General features: G+C 40.8%; 1 protein-coding gene across 1 annotated transcript; it reads left to right on the top strand.

Moving 5' to 3' along the window:
- The first annotated feature begins 1,404 nt into the window (after positions 1–1,404).
- On the top strand, positions 1,405–3,740 carry LOC111903687 (gibberellin 2-beta-dioxygenase 8). Its single transcript, XM_023899436.3, has 4 exons — positions 1,405–1,559; positions 1,748–2,453; positions 2,980–3,310; positions 3,384–3,740. The coding sequence occupies exons 2-4, from the start codon at positions 1,951–1,953 to the stop codon at positions 3,603–3,605; spliced, it is 1,056 nt and encodes a 351-aa protein (XP_023755204.1). The 5' UTR covers positions 1,405–1,559; positions 1,748–1,950; the 3' UTR covers positions 3,606–3,740.
- Positions 3,741–20,493: the final 16,753 nt, after the last annotated feature.

Raw genomic sequence — 20,493 nt, forward strand, 5'->3', positions numbered from 1 at the left:
GCCTATGCGTAGCCAGGTTAGAGTAATTATGATCTGGGATCCTAGGAGGACTTAGGGTGAATACTGATGCGGTGTGGACGGTAGTATAAGGGCACATACTATTGGAAACACCGGAGCGCAGTCCAAGTAAGAATCCTTAGGGTACTAAAGAGCAAATAGGAATGAGTTATCGAGTGCGAGTATGCTCGAGCGAGTCTCTGATATTTTTATGTTGCATTTCAGAGGCATCATGGTTGGGACACGCCACACGCCTGAGAGCAGCAGTGTCAGTGATGAGGAGATCCACAGGTTGATTCATGAGGAGGTGGTTGCGGCCATCCGGGCTGAGATACCAGAGATGTTTGGGTCTATCAAGACCACTCTGATCGAGACTTTTGACGAGCGGTACGCTGCTCTTACTGATGCTGATGTTGCTGCGGCCACTACAGCCGTTGCTACTGCCAGGCTGCGGGGGGGGGGGGGGGGGTGACTAATTGCTGTTTCGAGAGTTCAACAACACGAAGCCACCAGAGTTTGATGATACTCGGGATCCGATAGCTGCAATGAGATGGATCTCTGACATTGAGGGGTGCTTCTACACATGTTCATGTCTGGAGCATCTGAGGGTACGGTTCGCGCTGAACCAGCCTCGCTTGGGAGCCAAGGACTGGTGGAAGTTCGTAACAGCGCACTTCACTTCTACAGAGCTTGTTGCAGTGACCTGGGAGACGTTCACCGCTATGTTCCGAGACGAGTACGTTCCCCAGGTGGAAAGGGAATGGTTGGCCCAGGAGTTCTTGACCCTCAAGTAGGGTACTGAGTCTGTTACTACGATTACCGGGATGTTTCATGAGAGGGCGATGTTTTACCCTGAGCATGTGTCTCCGGAGCAGGCACGCATGAGTCGATATCTGAGTATTCTGAGGAGAGACATTCGCGAGTTTGTGGCGAACTCGACGTACCGGACATTTGCCGAGCTTCAGGCAAATGCTCGGAAGAGGGAGATTGAGCTCGAGACTCAGGCCAGGGAGGAGGCAGAGTCTCAGGGGAGAGATCGGCGACCGACACAGTCTCAACCGGCAGTCAAGCGGGCAAAGCCCGCCGATTCGAGATCAGGGAACCAGAAGGGCCGCATTTGTGGCAAGTGCGGCAAGAGCCACGAGGGAATTTGTCAAGCAGGGTCTTGCTACAAGAGTGGAAAGGAGGGGCACATGGCAATATGTACGATCCAATAGGCCTAAACAACATTAATACAACCAAATGATACAACACCACAATACAATATGTACGATCCAAAACATCTTTATGACATTGTTAGAAAAAAGAAAAGATTGGATGATGCATCACTCTAAACCTGCATGTAAAAAAAAAAGAAAAAAAAATCAAAACTTAGGTAATTTGTTTTAAAATAAAATTACCTATATACCCCTGTCCTCCCCCAATACTACCTTGTTCACCCCGTAGAGCCTCATCCCCCAGACGTCGTTCACTTCACACTCCTTTATCAGCTGCGACCTTTCTCCGATCTCCGCTCCAGACATCCGATCGCCGGCGCCGGCTACTGCTCCTTCTCCGATGTGGTAAGTCCAACTTTCTTTATCGGGTTACACCTCCTGGATCGATACATGAATGTTTGATTTCTGGAATCCATGAATCAAATGGTTTTCTTCTTCTGTTTTGAATCTAGAGCTCAATTCTTTTCTGATTTCTGGTATTTGGTTCCTGATTTCTGGTTTGGTGTTAAACCCAATTTCTTTTTTCTGGTTAGGTATAAGCTGATGATTCTTTTCAATGCTATCTATGAAGCACATTTTGGAATCGATGAAGCTGATGATTTTGAAAGCAGTTAATGTTAAATGTTATTAACTCTAGAGATGGTTTTATCTAATTGAAAAGTGGGTTATCCGAGTCCGAAAATAGATATCAATTAGTCAATTACCAATCAATTTGCATCCCTAAACCCCAAATTCAATGCGAAAGTCATCATTGAACCCTCAAGCAATTCCAGAATCATACCCTCCATGCTTCCGTCCAAACACACAGCAATCCTCCGAACAAGATGTCGATAAACTTGATGATCAGGAAAATGAAGAAGATCGAATTCCGGTGATAGATCTCCGGCGTATGGACCTTGAGAAACTCGAGGATGCCTGTACAGATTGGGGAATATTCCGGCTGATCAACCATGGGATCCCATTAACGTTGCTGTCGGAACTCCATGAACATGCTGTTAGGGTTTTTGAAATGGGGTTTGAATCCAAACAGACATTATTTGGATCAATTCCTACATCCGCCTTATCGTATTTCTGGGGTACCCCTGCCCTTACGCCTGCTGGGGTTGCCCTATATAAGGATAGTAATGATCAGAAGGATCGGGGGATAGTGAACTATAACTGGGTTGAAGGATTGAATGTTCCACTGAGTCAACCCACTCACCTCCAACTCGATCAACACCCATTGCTTCGTGATTTAAGGTTAGTTTTTCATTTTCATTACATTCAAATACCATGACAGATTAAAGGACAATTTTAACCTGAAAATGAGTACATTTTGGTTGGCATAGATCTTTTCTTTAATTAAATTCAGTAGCTAGAAAATTCAGTAACTTAACTAGAAAAACAAGTGACTTGAATTTACCTAATTAAAATTTTTGTTCACGCTATATGAATTTTAGAATTTAGTGTAACGAAATTATCACATTGTATCCCTATACTAATAAAAAAAATAACTTTAATTTTATTTTGTTGTTACATGTTATTCTAATACAACTTCTTATTAGTATTATAATATATTTTAAATTTTTTATAAAAATATTTAATTTTTGTAATTATATGTTAAATTTAAAGTTACTTCCATCCCAAATCCCAAATGCATGATTAACTGTGAAAAAATCTTTATTTTTTGGCTAATGCGTAGAAAAAAGATGCTAATTATGTTATTTTTTTTCCTATAAAATCTACATTTACAATCCGTAAAATATTTTGGATTGTCCTTTCATAGAATATTATTGGAAGAGTATGGGGTCCACCAAGCAAGGGTAGCAAAGGCCATATTTGGTGCAATAACACAAAATTTGAAGCTATGTGAAGACAATGAACGTTACTTGTCGCCTTCAACAGGGCAATTGAGGGTATACCGTTATCCAAGGTGTTTTTATGACAACCCATCAAAAGTATGGGGGATGGAAGTGCACACTGATAGTTCTGTGGTAACAATTTTGAATCAATATGAAGTAGGAGGGCTTCAAATTCATTCTGAGAAAGATAACGCTTGGATTGATGTTAAACCTCTTCCCAACACTCTTCTAATTCATCTTGGTGATATGATGCAGGTTTGTAAATATTACAATTTACACCTTTTGTCCTCTTCTTTGGCTTGATTTACATTTTATACCCTCGATTTAGGCGATAAGTGATGATAAGTACAAGAGTGTGAAGCATAGGGTGAAGTTGCATAGAGAAACGGAACGGATTTCAATTGGTTACTTTGTGTTTCCGGAGCATGATTGTGTGATTCGGAGCTCCAGTTACAAACCGTTTACCTATTCGGAGTTTAGGGCCCAAGTACAACAGGACGTCAAGACATTGGGTGTCAAGGTTGGACTTTCAAGATTTAAACCCAACTAGAATTTCTAAATTTAGAAAGGGGAAATTGATGAATTTTTCTTGTTATCACTAAAGCATAACATTCCATTACTGTATCTTAAAGTTCACTCTATTAACTTATATTTTCATCTAAAATATAATTTTTCCGTCCCAAAATTATTGTCCACACACAAAAAACACAGATTATAAAAACATTAATTACCACTAATTTTATTAAATGAAACGATAATTATCATTTTCTTATATTTAATTTCATCATTTTGTTGCATTTAATGTCATGGTTGACTTGATGAAAGGTATTTTGGTAAAAATGATATTTATTTTTAGAAGTATGTTATTATTTTGAGACAAACCAAAAATAAAATATAGACTATTAATTTGGGATGGAGGGAGTATTATTTTACTATTTTAACAAAATTATACTATTTGTTCATAACTAGTTCCCTAATGACGAATTGCCCGGTAAACAGAAATACTACGAGAATAAAGAGAAAAAGTTTGATATTGGATAAAGAAAATAAGAAACAGAAAGTAAGAGGTTATGCTAAGAAGAGAACTAAATGGTAAGAAATGGAAAGAAAAAAGAATTGACGGAGTCGAATCATGTTTTGAAGATGTGTGCATGTATAGTAATGGCACAAGTTTGGCACAAGTTTTAAGGGAGGATTCAGCAAAATATAATCTGAAAATGATCTTTTAGGGCAATGATAGTAGTGAGCAGTTTAGAAATCTAAACTAAAACCATATGATTTCCTATTTAAATGAAATTAATAAAAAATAAAATCAAACATCAAAAATTAAAAAATAATATTTAAATGAAATTAATAGAAAATAAAATCAAAAATCAAAAATAAAAAATACTAGTTGCAGGTTCGGATCCGAGTTGGGTCATATAAGAAAAAAAAGATTTAAAGCTCTTACAATTGTATCCGATGAAATCTTATATCTTTGATATATTTTTTAGAAAAAGAATTGTTCATATGCAAATGCCTATTGATAAAACACAACAAATAAATCAAGTTGGCAATATTACATGTTACTAACCTATGAAGCTCCCATACGACATACCGTCATACGGAATTACAATAACAATCAAACAATAGTAAGGAAAAAGCTACACGAGTGATGCGGCGAATGTTTTTGTAACACCCAGAATCAGGAAGACCAAGAAAAGAAAGGTTAAGCTCTAAATCAAGAGTCAACTCGTTGAGTCCAGAGAGGAACTCGACGAGTCGGAGCAGGATCCGGGTCATTGAGTAAGTGACCGACTCGGCGAGTCAGCGAGTGGACTCGGCGAGTCTGGTCTGGGCGAGAAAAACCCTAATCCCTGAGGTTGTGCCCTATATAAAGCACATTATAACCCACCCTCAGCCTCTTTGCTCCCCTTTTGAGTTCCAGAAACCCTAGTTTTGAGTGAGCCTTCATTATTTGAGAGAATAGAGCCTTGGAGGAGAGAATCTTTGAGAGGGGCTTGAAGATCAAGGGCTTTGCTGCAAAGGAGTGGTGTAGATCCGGGATTTACTTCAGTTGGAGCTTTCATTTGAGGTAATTGTTTGTTGTTTGGGCTTATGTGCATTTGGACCTATCTTATGTTTGAGTTTTAGGCATTTTGAGTATGGATGAGATCTATTTTGAGTTTGGAGTAGATCTGAGGTTGCTACCTCAGATCTAGGTTGGTAATAACCCAGAAAGTCATAAAGTTTAGGCCAATAAGTTGTTGGTGAAGCCCCTTTGTTACAAACCCAAGCCCTAGAGTGTTCTAAGCCTATAACTCCTTGGTTACACGTAAAGTTTGCCACTTTACGTGGGGGTTAGGCTCTAGAGGATTGGACCTATGGATTTGAGCCCCTGCATGGCTCGAAAAGCCACTGTATGGATTAAGAACTGAAGAGACTCGGCGAGTCACATGGGTGGACTCGGTGAGTTGGATGAAGTTAGGCAGCAACTCGACGAGTTGGAAGAACAACTCAGCGAGTCTGTTGAAGATTGCCTTGGACTCGGCGAGCCTGTTCTTGGAGTCGGCGAGTCAAGTCACGAAACCCCAAACCCTTCGAGTTAAGACTCGGATCAGTGAGTTGAGTGGGGACCCAATGAGTGGACAGGTCAGGACTCGGAAATCAGTAGACTCGGCGAGTAGGGTCAACCTGGAAGGTTGACTGTGACCAAGACTTTGACTTTGACCAGAGTTAACTTGGCTGACTTGTGAAGGGTTGTCAGACTAATTATCATTTTGATATTGGTAGTTTAGAGAGCTAGAGGAGCAGCGGCTCAGAAGGTTGTTGGTTAGCAGCCAGAGGGTATCAGCAGAGCTCAGTAGTTCAGGTGAGTTTCCTTCCAGTAGGAATGGGTCTAAGGCCACAATGCCGGCCCGTTTAGCTAGTAGTAGTTTCCAGACTTCGGTCCGATGCAGTAGTTCGTATGTTTGATGCCTTCGTGGCTCAGACATGATTTATGTGTTATGTGTTCCGGGCTACGGCCCGATGCAGTATGCAGTATATGTGTGTTCATGCTAGTTAATATGTTATGCTATGCTATGTTCAGTTAGATCCGGATTTCGGTTCGATGCAGTTAGTTCCGGACTTCGGTCCGATGCAGGGGACAAGGTCCCAGTCAGTTTCCGGACTTCGGTCCGATGCAGGGGGCAAGGCCCCAGTTAGTCCGGACTTCGGTCCGATGCAGGGGACAAGGTCCCAGTCAGTTTCCGAACTTCGGTCCGATGCAGGGGGCAAGGCCCCAGTTAGTCCATACTTCGGTCTGATGCAGGGGAGAAGGTCCCAGTCAGTTTCCGTACTTCGGTCCGATGCAGGGGGCAAGCCCCAGTTAGTCCGGACCTCAGTCCGATGCAGTGGGCAATGCCCAGTATGTGCTTATATGTTTTTATGGTATCTGGTAGTTTGGGGGAGCTCACTAAGCTTCATGCTTATGGTTTTCAATTTTGGTTTCAGGTACTCAGTTTTCAAAGAGGTGCTCGGAGAGGTTGCAGTACACACCATAGTCAGTTAGCCTGAGAATGTTTTACTCTGATAATAAGTTATGTTTGAAATTAATACTATGAAATTATGTTATGACTTATGATACGGTTTTTTTTTTTTTTTTTTTTATAAATGTGGTTGTAGTAATGTTTTAAAAGAAATTTTTAGTCGTGAAAATTGGGTCGTTACAAGTTGGTATCAGAGCTTTGGTTTGAGGGATTCGGGCATACTTGAAAGTGTGTCTAGACTCAAACTAAGGAAACGGTAAAAGGTTTTCAAAAGAAAAACATTTTCGAAAGGAAATTTTGGTAAAAAGGAGTTTGAGAAAAGAAAAGAGTTTTAGAAAAAGCGAAAAGAATATTTAGAAAGGAAATAACTTGAAAAGAGAAAAAGGGTGTGGTGCATGCAATCAGCCGAGCTCAAGTAAGTACTCCTAAATTACCCATACAAGTTATGATTATCAATTTTAGTTCCACTTTCAGTCTCAGTTTCAGTTTCAGTAGAACGGCATGCTAGTATAGGACTAAGGATCTAGGAGGATGCCTTATGTGCCTGCTTATGTGTTTCAGCCTTATGAGAATTGCATGCTAGTATTGAGTAGAAAGTAGTAGGATAGCCTGTTTAGGTTATGCCTGATAGTATGAGTTCAACATTGTATGCTAGTACAGTTTCTTGAGAATAGTTTGCATGAGTATGTTTCCTTTATCCGAATGCTGCTTGCTTTGTGCTTAGTGGGACTATGAGTGATGGGAGTTAGCCATTAGGTGAATACATCACGTCACATGTGGTCAGGATTGGATAAACTCAGAGTGCAGGATTTGACCCTATTGCGCAGCTCTTGTTTGAGTCTAACCGTTGTAGGGATGAGTCTTGTACTCAAAGGATTATCCGAGGCTCATTGGATGTGATGGTATTCAGGTGGTGGCTAATTGGCGTTGCAAGGAGGCCTTCAACAGCTGAGGACTGGTTTGGGTGGAGTCAGAGGTTCCCTAGGGCAAGCCTAGGATGAGAGTAGCAAAGATTAGCAGTAGAGAAAACGGACTTGGTGGAGTTGAGGTAACTCTTGAGGAAAGTACGGATAGATGTGGAAGGTAGTAGGGGCCCGTACTACTGAAAGCAGAGGATCCGTACTCGATTCAAGAGGGGCCGAGGCAAAACCAGGGAACTAGTAAAGTGTGTGAAAGATCCCTCAGCAGCGGTATGTATATTGATCAGATTTGTGATGTGTTTCCAGCATGGTGACGTTGCGTGAGATATCAGTTGGCAGTTCAGGTGCCGGGGAAGGATTTGGCTCAGGCTCTGGAGCCGAACAGTTTGATGATCAGATGAGAGATGTTATTTCTGCAGAGATTATGCGCAATATCATTGATCAAACGGATATTTGGTTCAGTTGGAGAGGCCATTATGGAGCTTTTAGACAGTCGCCTTGAGGCCTTTAGGGCCGGGATAGTTTCAGGGCAGTTTAGGGCTCGTCTAGAGCCCGATTCTTATGGAGTTCAGGGATCCATCAGGGAGGGAGATCCCATTTTTTTAGCATTTCCATCAGGGGACGGGAGTGAGCGGGGCACCCTGTCTCCAGGAGAGACCTCTACATGATTGGATAGTCAAGGAGGTTGCAAGAGCCATTCGTGAGGAGCTGCCCAACATCGTTAGACGGGTCACTGGTAGGTTGACCGCGAAGCTCTAGGATCAGAAAACAGTTGTTCAGACGATGGATGGGGTTGACGAGGTAACGCATGAGCGTGAGTCGGGCAGAGAGTCGGAAAGGAAGAGAAAAACAGATGAGACTCAGGTAGCCACAGGTTCGGGCAAGAGGCCTGAGGGGTCAAATTCGAGATCGAGGGACTATCAGAGCCCAGTCAATGCGGGAAGTGTGTTAGGACGCACGAGGGTGCATGCAGGTGTAGAAGTGGTGGTGATGCTGGATGTTTCATGTGCGGCCAGATTGGCCATTTTAGCAGAGATTGTATTGTTACCATCGCTCAGGGGTTTGATCCGAGATGTTTCCGTTGTAGTCAAAAGGCCCACTGTCCGAGTTTGTATACAGCAGGGCAGGTGCCAGCTCCTGCCCCCGGGACTTCGAGAACCACCAGCAGACATCAGGGTCGGGCAAGGGCGCCCACGGCTCGGAGCCGAGTTTTCCGGTTGATTTCAACAAGGATTCGAACAGCACTGAATGATGGGGGTACGTATCTTTTACCTTCCTGTCAATTATTATTCATGATATTATTGTTATGTTGCTGCATTGTTATCAATAAGCATAAGTGTTGGGGTATTATATTACCTGCTTGTGACTGAGTTTTATGCCATCTGCATACCTTGGAATTAGAATGGTAAATTGGAGGTCGTCCCCTCTAGATCAGGTTACTTCAGATGCGGTGACTGTAACATGTATGTGTAAGAATCAGTAATGCCTCACTACTTTCGAAAGGTATCATTCGGGATTGATCAGTTAAATCCTTAGTAGTGACAATTTAGAGCTTCTAGTGAGGTAGCCAGCGGGAAGTAAGGAAGTGGGTTGGTGATGTGCACCCCAAACGCAGGTTCTCAAGACGCAATCCCTAAAGCAAATATAGTTAAGGATTGAAGGGTGCTCAGTTAGATAGCAAGAATGGTTCGGATCTGGTAAAAGTTAGTTGGAGCGCCGACAGAGGTAAACGTTGGCGGACAACAGATTGCCCTTTTAATGGAAGGAAGGTTGGGGAATCCTTTCGACTAGTGAGTAGTAAGGAGTTAGCCGGATCCAAGTGGGGGAGAACCCTCTGAGTATACAAGGGTAAGAGCACGCAGTTCCAGTATGAGTACACGACCTCTGAGAAGAAAAGATAGTAGTGCAACGATTGATGGATTGAGGAGTTCAGAGTTGGGAGTTTGAGGAACTTCCCAACAATGAGTTCATGTGATCGAGATAGTTAGTAGCTGGTTGGGAATTCAGGGTTGGAGGACCGCCTGTAGGACTCTAGTGAGTCGGAATGAGGATCTTGAGAACGGTTAGCAAGAGATGCTTTCGTGTTAGTAGTCAGTGGCAGAGACGGCATGCAAGGTTGTGTGGATTTAGGAGTTGGGGGTTTTGGAAACTTCCCAACGATAGTTTCATGTATCCGGATTAGTAGACAGTTGGTTTGGGAACCAAGCCGAAGAATTCCTCGACAGACCGCTAAATGTATCAAGGATATAAGATGTTGAGGTTGATGTAGCATTCGATGTCTGAGGGCTGGTTTTGAGAAATCAGGATGAGAAATCAATAGCAGGACTAGGGATAGTAGTAGAGTGTTGTAAGTCTGCAGGGGTAGCCGTAGCATTCACTAGGAGTCAGATAGTAGTAGAGTGTTGTAAGTCTGCGGGGGTAGCCGTAGCATTCACTAGCAGTCAGATAGTAGTAGAGTGTTGTAAGCCTGCGGGGGTAGCCGTAGCATTCACTAGCAGTCAGATAGTAGTAGAGTGTTGTAAGTCTGCGGAGGTAGCCATAACATTCACTAGCAGTCAGATAGTAGTAGAGTGTTGTAGGTCTGCGCGAGTAGCCGTAGCATTCACTAGCAGCCAGATAGTATTAGAGAGTTGTAAGTCCGCGGGTGTAGCCATGGCCTTTATCAGATTGGTAGGTAGCATGAGCACGTTGTTGGACGCGGGGGAAGCAGTAGTACCCACCAGTTCGGGTGCAGCAGTGAGGATATGCGTATCCACAGATTAGATTTTCGGATTTCCCAAATGGTTCAGTTATGGTTAAGTTGGCGATTTGTCAGTAGATCGTCACCTCAGTTATGAGATCAAGGAAGCAGTGGACCGCTTGGGTTCGTGTATGTTAAGGGCTACCGTTAGTTTGGGAGCCACCATTTTTAGCCTTGGATTTGATGATGTCAGGATTCGACGTATCGACCCTGTCGGTTGGATCGGGAGGTTGTTAGAGTCACAGTGTCAGGATGACTAGTGGAAACTAGTTCCAGAGAAAAATTTCGTTCAGAAGTTGTGGGAGCGACTAAGTAAGGAGTCCTTGGGCTCCACAGTTGAGTTGGAACTCAGTGTTGTAGATAACCGACGAATGATTGGAGACCAGGAAGGTCTTGAGATGTTGTGGGAAGCAGCCATATAGCCAGTTCAGTGTTTCAGTCAGTTTAGTGTTTCATTCAGTTCGGTGCTTCAACCAGTTCAGTGTTTCAGCCAGTTCAGTGTTTCAGCCCTTTCAGTGTTTTAGTCAGTTTAGTGCTTCAGCCAGTTCAGTGTTTCAGTCAGTTCAGTGTTTCACCCAGTTCAGTGTTTCAGCCAGTTCACTGTTTCAGTCAGTTCAGTGTTTCAGGTAGTTCAGTGTTTTAAGCAGTTCAGTATTGCAGGCAGTTCAATGTTTCAGATAGTTTCAGTGTGATGGCCAGTATTAGTATTTGTGTTGGAATGCAAGTGCTGACGGTATAGTTGGTCGATTTGAAATGGCAAGTCCCTCTCAGTAGGATTAGTTGAGTTTTTAACCAACTATAAGTGATCTGAAAGGATATTAGGCAGGTAGCCTTTCTTTCTGGATGGAAGGCTCGAGTTATTGGAAGTTGAGTAGTCAGATGAGAGATAAGCAGGCTGGTTCCAGCAGCATCGATTCAGTATGAGTGGCAAAGTGGATAGAACAGTTATAGATAGTCGAGGTATCTTTAGAAGTCACTGAAAGCGACTAGGAGATTGCGATGGGGTGTAGTAACCGGTAGGAGTCCGGTAACCCAGATATTGAGACATCAGTAAGGACCAGGGTGGTATCGGTTCATCCGGAAGGCGGATAAGGGACAACATAAATTTTTAGTCAGTCGTAGTAATGGAAGGCGGACTATGGTAGAATTCGACTAGTTGATTGATGGGTACTCAATACTTAGTAGCGAAAAGTGTCCAGTGCATAGCTTGTGGTAAGCAGTAAGTGGCCTATAAAATAGTTGGCCGTGGTGGACTTCGAGTATGAAGTCTAGTTTAAGTGGGGGAGAGTTGTAACACCCATAATCAGGAAGACCAAGAAAATAAAGGTTAAGCTCTAAAACAAGAGTCAACTCGTCGAGTCCAGGGAGGAACACGACGAGTCGGAGCGGGATCCGGGTCATTGAGTAAGTGAACGACTTGGCGAGTCAGCAAGTGGACGCGGCGAGTCTGGTCTGGGAGAGAAAAACCCTAATGCCTGAGGTTGTGCCCTATATAAAGCACATTATAACCCACCCTCATCCTCTTTGCTCCCCTTTTGAGTTCCAGAAACCCTAGTTTTGAGTGAGCCTTCATTATTTGAGAGGATAGAGCCTTGGAGGAGAGAATATTGGAGAGGGGCTTGAAGATCAAGGGCTTTGCTGCAAAGGAGTGGTGTAGATCCGGGATTTACTTCAGTTGGAGCTTTTATTTGAGGTAATAGTCTGTTGTTTGGGCTTATGCACATTTGGACCTATCTTATGTTTGAGTTTTGGGCATTTTGAGTATGGATGAGATCTATTTCGAGTTTGGAGTAGATCTGAGGTTGCTACCTCAGATTTAGGTTGGTAATAACCCAGAAAGTCATAAAGTTTAGGCCAATAAGTTGTTGGTGAAGCCCCTTTGTTACAAACCCTAGCCCTAGAGTGTTCTAAGCCTATAACTCCTTGGTTACATGTAAAGTTTGCCACTTTACGTGGGGGTTAGGCTCTAGAGGATTGGACCTATGGATTTGAGCCCCTACATGGCTCGAAAAGCCACTGTATGGATTAAGAACTGAAGAGACTCGACGAGTCACATGGGTGGACTCGGCGAGTTGGATGAAGTTAGGCAACAACTCGACGAGTTGGAAGAACAAATCGGCGGGTCTATTGAAGATTGCCTTCGACTCGGCGAGTCTGTTCTTGGACTTAGCGAGTCAAATCGCGAAACCCCAAACCTTTCGAGTTAAGACTCGGATCAGTGAGTTGAGTGGGGACCCAGTGAGTGGACAGGTCAGGACTCGGAAATCAGTAGACTCGGCGAGTCATGGTCTGACTCGGCGAGTCGAGTTGCAAATGAAAGGGATTTCAAAGCTTATGAACTCTGCGAGTCGGTAGGATGACTCGGCGAGTAGGGTCAACCTGGAAGGTTGACTGTGACCAGGACTTTGACTTTGACCAGAGTTGACTTAGTTGACTTTTGAAGGGCTGTCAGACTAAGTATCATTTTGATATTGGTAGCTCTAAGAGCTAGAGGAGCAGCGGCTCAGAAGGTTGTCGGTTAGCAGCCAGAGGGTATATGCAGAGCTCAGCAGTTCAGGTGAGTTTCCTTCCAGTAGGAACGGGTCTAAGGCCACAATGCCGACCGCTTTAGCTAGTAGTAGTTTCCAGACTTCGGTTCGATGCAGTAGTTAGTATGTTTGATGCCTTCGTGGCTCAGACAGGATTTATGTGTTATGTGTTCCGGGCTACGGCCCGATGCAGTATGCAGTATATGTGTGTTCATGCTAGTTGATATGTTATGCTATGCTACGTTCAGTTAGATCCGGATTTCGGTCCGATGCAGTTAGTTCCGCACTTCGGTCCGATGTAGGGGACAAGGTCCCAGTAAGTTTCCGGACATTGGTCTGATGCAGGGTGCAAGGCCCCAGTTAGTCCGGACTTCGGTCCGATACAGGGGACATGGTCCTAGTCAGTTTCCGAACTTCGGTCCGATGCAGGGGACAAGGTCCCAGTCAGTTTTCAGACTTCGGTCCGATGCAGGGGGCAAGGCCCCAGTTAGTCCGGACTTCGGTCCGATGCAGGGGACAAGGTCCCAGTTAGTTTCCGAACTTCGGTCCGATGCAGGGGGCAAGGCCCCAGGTAGTCCGGACCTCAGTACGATGCAGTGTGCAAGTCCCAATATGTGCTTATATGTTTGTATGGTACGTGGTAGTTTGGGGGAGCTCACTAAGCTTCGTGCTGACGGTTTTCAGTTTTGGTTTCAGGTACTCAGTTTTTAAAGAGGAGCTCGGTGAGGTTGCAGTACACATACCATAGTCAGTTAGCTTGGGAATGTTTTACTCTGATAATAAGTTATGTTTGAAATTAATACTATGAAATTATGTTATGACTTATGATACGTTTTTTTTATTGTGGTTGTAGTAATGTTTTAAAAGAAATTTTTAGTCGTGAAAATTGGGTCGTTACATTTTTACCCCTAATCATTGAATTATAGGGTGAACGAAAATTAACGCTTAGAAGGAAAGATTGCTGGAGGCTGGAGCCGCTGTCGGTTGTGACGGAGGAGAGGTTGTCTGTGTGGTGGGAATAGGTGCTGGTGATCAGCGATCTGTGAAGGCGTGAAACAATAATCAATGCCTTTTGGAGAAGGAAACAATGTCTACTAATTGTCAAACGATTTTTTTTTTATTTAAATTTACAATGATTTCTTATTAGATTATACATTAAATGAAATAATTATTTTGACTATTAAAAAATAAAATATGGACTTTGAAAATCTTCATTTATACGTTTTTCTCCAAAAACATTAAGATAGTTCGCTTAAAATATTTAAGATTGTTCATAACTTTTATTTCCTATAAAACTTGAAATAATATTAAAAGAAATAGGTGAGTCAAGTGACCCACCTTTGTTAAACTTAGTCTCGCCCGTGCATGTATGTAACTCAAGATGATTTTGAATGATTGTTTACAGTGAACATGATTATTGGTTTCTTATAAAGATCTTTCAACTGCATTATAGAATCAATAGTGACACCCTATAAAAAGATAAGATTAAATATAATTAAGTATTCAACAATACAAAAACGGGTAATAGAAATATGTAATTACTTATGTACATAAAACCCATGTGTCTAATTTTCATTATGTGACGTACCACGATCATTTATGATAAATGGGTCTACACGGTAACCCTATCACCCTATAATAATGCAACAGTTCCATATTATTAAATAATTAACAATTCAATAACATATGTACCTGATGAATCAAAGAATCGAGTATGAAATGAATCAGAGTATAAACATAAGTAAGATTGCGAGATTGAACACATGATGTAAATAAGATCTTGTTTCAGCTCAATTACGCTTTCAAGTTTTACAGAGAATTGTAGACAGGTCTGTAAAAACTATTATCTAACCTCTAGTAAATGACCCTATTTATAGGATACAGAAAGCATACAAAATATATCCTAAGGCATAGACACTTAAGCTTTGCATAAAAGCGCCTTAGGAAAATACATACAAAATATACGAAGAGTGCTAAGCCTACTTCGACTAATATAACCCTTACAATCTCCCCCTTTGTAATCATAGTCGAAGTCTTCACTTTGTAAGAAGCTGGATTGAATACATCATTACTCTTCGAATCTCTGTGTACCAAGAGATAATCTTTTTCAGCTCCTTCTTATCTCCTACATTATTCTTCTTACATTGATTAATACAAACAATAAAGTTCGTATATTGAGAAGTTGTATATCTTTCCACTTCGCATGCTTGGAATAAGAAGCGTTTCGCTCTTCCAGCCTTGTCCTTCCCTGGGAAGACCAGTCCAAACGGTTTCAAATAAATTTCCCCGTCTGCATACTTCTTCAAATAAATTTGTTTCTTTGTAGGAGCCATTAGTGCTGTTATCTCCATTCCTTTCGCAGTTGCTAACTCCACATCAGTTTGAGCCAAGCACTCATCATAGTTTTCGATGAAAATCTTGATGTGACCAACTCCAAGTTTGAATTCTTTTGGATCAGTGTTTTGAAGAAACGAAAACGATTTGTCTTTCAGAAATAATGAAACTTGTATAAGATCATACAAGTTCATCAATGGAAAATCAACAATCGTAAATTCACAAATTTTCCCATTTGCCCTGACCATAGTATATATGATATTCTGCACAATGCCTTCGAATATCACACTTCTCTTCATACTTATCACTTTCTTGATCTTCACCAAAGACCAAACTTCCTCAGGGGCTTTTGCAAGTACAACATGAAAACAAATTTTCATGTGCTTTCCTTCATGTTTGTCTTTAAAACTCCCTTATGCTTTGAACTGTGGCATAATGAACATCATCTAGTCCTCAAAGGTTCCTCCAAAACCTTCGTTATCTGTCTTAGTTTCCATCACAACGGTTTCATCAATAGGGGAATTGATTTTTGGTGGATTACTGGATTATGAACAAAAGATGGAAGTAAAAGGTTGATTGATGATATTTTCGAATGTGGGTGAATCAATAGTTGAAGTGATTGGTATAATTTGTGGAGGTAATGAGACAAAAGTTTCGGTGATAATAGTATCAGGATTACCTTGGTTATCTATCTTCGAATCTCCCTCACCCATAGTGACATTTGTATCTGTATTAGATACGTTTACAGGGACGTCTATAGTTCGTGCCTCCTCATGAGATGACTTGGAAACCGAAGCTTCAGGTGGAATAACAATAGTCTGTTCAGGATTTGAACATTCCGTGTTGAGATTTGCTTCTGGAGTTTCTGGAATTCATTCATCATCTTCTGTTGACTCATTCGAGATCACTAGCTTTCTTGTCTTCTTCTTCTTATTCTTCTGTGAAATATGCTTGGCCATATCCTCATCCCTTTGTTTCTTTGACAATGGAGAAACAGGCTTTGAAATTTCACGAATTAAGATACCTTGATGAGTAACCTAAGGCTTCCTTACTACATTAGGTGATGGAGACTTTTGTACATTATTTGCCTTCATTTTAATTCTTCGAAAAACCCCGGTCTTCGAAGGAATAAGCATTTGCTCTTGAGTTCTTCAACAACATTTTCAATTGTTTTAATCTCAGAAACAGAGACTTTGTGTATAACAAAATCTTCAACAGTAACTGGCTTCTTCTTTGGAGACTTTGTAGGCTTCGACTCCTTGACTGGTTTTTCAGAAGAACCAGATCCTATCTTCTTCAATCGTTTGGACTTTTTCTCTTGCCTTGGTAACAAAATCCCAGTTTGAACAGCAGGATCAATTGTTTTCAAATAAGACACCAGAACTGAATTTGAAGGATCAACACGGTTTAACATCGCATCAGGAATACGAGCTACAAAAGGAAACTCCTCTGCATCATCTGTTGCATCCTTTGGACAATTGTAGACGTGAAAAAAAACTTTTTCCTCATCATCGGGCACCATAATCCCTTCCTTGTCATAAAAATGCTGCAAGATCAGGCTCCAATATCTTGCACATGAAATGCCATGAAGAGCATTCGTGTTTTTGATGCTCTTTTGAAACTCCTTCCATAACTGAGTAGTATAATCCACTTGTAGATCATAGTATAGCCCAGCCACCATGGCATATACCTCCATCCGTCCTTTGTGAAGCCCAACTGTTCTTCCAGTTAAACACCTCAAGAAAATACCAAATAGAAAATTCCAAACTCTGGGAAGACTTGACTTCTTAATGTCACTGATCTTTGTTAGCTGAGGTTGATAGCCCATCTCATTGAACATATTAACAATTTGAGGGAAGGAAAAATCGACATACGGTGGTGAATTAGGGATTTCAAAAATCTGAAAAAAAAGTTTCTTGGACATTCTAACCTTTTTATCATTCACCAAATTGAAAGTTACCGCATCAAAAGCTTTTGTGTATGTTGCGGTTGAACCTGCTTGAGACAGCCATGAAATCAGAACAAAGAAAGAACTAAACATAGCCTTTGAAAGAACAGAACTCTTCAAAGCAACTACTAACATATTTAGTTCTTCAGGGTATTGAGAAACATCGGATTCCACTTGGTAATTAGTTCCTTGAATGTTCATAATCGGTAATGAAGATACATCATCAGTAGTTTGAGAAGGTTCAACATTGACATTAGCAGCAGTCGCCATTGTTAGGGTTTGAAAGCTTTTGAAGATCAGAGAGAATTTGGGAATCTGTGTTCTGATTGTGTAAACTGATAAAAGACCCTTTAATCCCCATTTATATGTAACCCTGTGTGACAACCCGAAATTTCCATTCTGAACAAACCATATCAAACCAATAGAAGTTAGAACAGTTACAGGGAAATTCTAGACTTTGGGTATAAGTTTGAGTTTTTCACGATTTACACTTAAGGAGATATCAGGAGAGTGGATGCACTAGGGTTTTGTGCAACACTGTTATTCCAATACTCTGGGATATTAGAGTTCATTCCGAGAATAATATATTTTCTGCCCAAAAATCTCAGGACTATATATAGAAATCTGAACCAAATAATTCATTAGTTACATTTCCAATTAGAGAAAAGCCAAATTCTCTCTCACGGATCTTCGGGTTTTTATCCCAAATCATGATTACTTCAATCTAGTTGTATTATATATCTTAGATTGTGCTTAATAACATCAAAATCATGACAGAACAACAAGATCTGTGAGTTTACTCCCCAAGAACATCTTGGAGAGTAAACTCCTTTTCAAAAGCCAAATGAGGCCTAGTCCTTCCTTAAGCCATGAAACTAGTTTGGACTTGTACACTAACGAGTTTAGGAACAGAAAACAAAATCAAAGCAACAAGATTTGAGAGTTTACTCCCCAAGAACATCTTGGAGAGTAAACTCCTCTTGGAGAGTAAACTCCTTTTGGAGAGTAAACTCCATTTTAAGGGCTAAAAGTGTCCCAATGTCCCTCAAAGCCTTGGAAATGAACCTTGAGACTACCCATGACATGTTTAGACATCCAAAACAAATAAAATCAAGGGTCGAAAGTGAGTTCAAGGCCAAGGAAGTTCTTGGACCGTGAACTCCATTTTTGGGTGTCAAAATGCCCTAAATGCCACCCTTAAGCCAAGAGACTAGCATAACTTTTTACCTTGATGTGTCTACGACCCAAAACAAACAAAATACCAACACCCACAAGTGTTTACGGCTGCAAACACATGACCAAATGGTCTATGGGCCGAAAACTCAAGATAGGGGTGTTTTGGTGCCACAAACACTTCCTATAGTATTTTAAGTTTAATGTTATGTTCTACTGTTCTCATTGTGGTAGGGTTGGTAAGATTTTAGATTTGTTGCAACCACACAAATACACTTAGGCACATGCTAGTCAACCCTTGGATAATGTAGGTGATCAGGCTATATCTTCCCAGTTTTGACCATTTGTCTTTATGCCCACTTGTGTTGCCCAACAACCGTAATTCTTTTGTACTGTCCTAGTGACACTGATTTTAGTATGAATGCAGGCACGTATACTTAATTAAATATTTTATTATTTAAAGTATAAACTCTTGGTCAGAGTATTTTTAATCCCTTATGTATTTATAGTTAGTATATCTTTTATGGGTTGATATACTTAATTCACTATAAACAATGCTATGATACCAATCTGTCACACCCCAAAACCAAGAACGGCGGAAACGTTTTGGGGCGGAGGATGTCATGTACAGTATCACAACAATAAAAAGTAATAAACAAGCAACAACATCATCCATTGCATTAATAATATAATTATTATACAAGTGTTCTGTCAAATTTTAATAAACACTAAAGCATAAATCAAAATGAAAGATGAGTCTTGAACAAGCTCCATCTTCCTTTCTCCTTGCATCGGTACTTGTCTGTGATGACCTGAGGATACAAGTAATTTTGAAAGCGAGTATCAGCTTTAAAGCTGGTGAGATCATAAGTATTTTAGTGTCTTAATTTTTATGTAAGAATTTGTAAGTTTATGAACTGTAAGTATAAAAATGTTTGTAAAACAACTGTAAACGTTTGAAAAACTCTAGAAATCCCTATGATTCCTACTATTATATAAGTGATGAGTTTTAGCCATAAGAACTTTCATATGTGCGCATGCAAAACCCTAATGCTTGGATCTAGGCTTTCTAATTAAACATGCTTTGAATCCAAGACTTCTAATGACCAATTAGGTATAAGAACAATACAAAATCAGATCTAGAAGTTTACCTTTCAATCTCTTGTTTGATCTTGTTGTCTTGGAGCTCTAGAGTCACAATTGTCACTCCTCTAATGGCTTACAAACAGCAACTAGCAAGGAGGATGATTTGAGAGAGAGGAGAGGGGAGGAAATTCGGCCAGGGGTTCTCTACTTGAGATGAGATACCGAATTCCCTTGGCCAGAGGGTCTATTTATACTTGTAGACTCCTTAAGGGTTTCACCTTAAACCCTAGTTGGATAATCTTTCCTTAAAGCAATCCAAATCCTTTCCTTAGATAACCTTGGACGATTTTGAGCTATCCTTAGCTTCTAGAATTCGTCCAACCTCTATCCACAAAGGATTTACAGTCTAAAGTGTAACTATCAAACATTTGACAGTCTATACCCTCTTATTTAATTAATCTCTTTAAGTCACCAAATTAATATTAATTAATTTATGACTTATATTAATCAAATAACAATATTATTATTCCTTATATTATTCTCATAATATATTAATAATATTTATTCTCTCATAATAAATCATCCTGTCAGGTTGCTATGGTGAAGGCAACCCAAAAGGACCATGCACAATCGGGTCAAAGACTTGCCTAATATAGTTGCAGCCTTAGACACTATTCCAACAGTCTCCCACTTGGATAAGTCTAGTAACTATATGCACAAGTACCATCCGATTTGCAATCATAGCTCTCAAAGACGCTGTCAAACTCTGATCTAATCAATCTTGTCCTTCAGATAAGGGATCGTACAGTCCTCTGTTAGATATCATGCTGACAATTCTATGGAATAATTTGTTTAGCATTTGGTTTCTCGATCTTCGATTTATTCGACATAGAACTTAATCGAACACATCAATTCAGTTCTGACCGGGCCCGGCACATAAGTCAAATCAAATCATCGAGCGGCCGGGATATCGCTTTTACCTTCTTAGGATAAAAGTTACAGATAAACTTCGACTTATATCCATTTACTTATTCATTAACCAACTATACACAACAATGCGTTTTATAACACCGAGTTAGAGATGCGTTTTCGCATTATCAATGTATAACTAATTAACAAATGACAAACCATATATCTGGGTTTTAAGACTATATGATATTATCGTCTTGCGATCACCTTTTATATCGTATTCCATAAGGT

This window comes from Lactuca sativa, chromosome 8 (genome assembly GCF_002870075.4).
Source record: "Lactuca sativa cultivar Salinas chromosome 8, Lsat_Salinas_v11, whole genome shotgun sequence".
Classification (NCBI taxonomy): domain Eukaryota; kingdom Viridiplantae; phylum Streptophyta; class Magnoliopsida; order Asterales; family Asteraceae; genus Lactuca; species Lactuca sativa.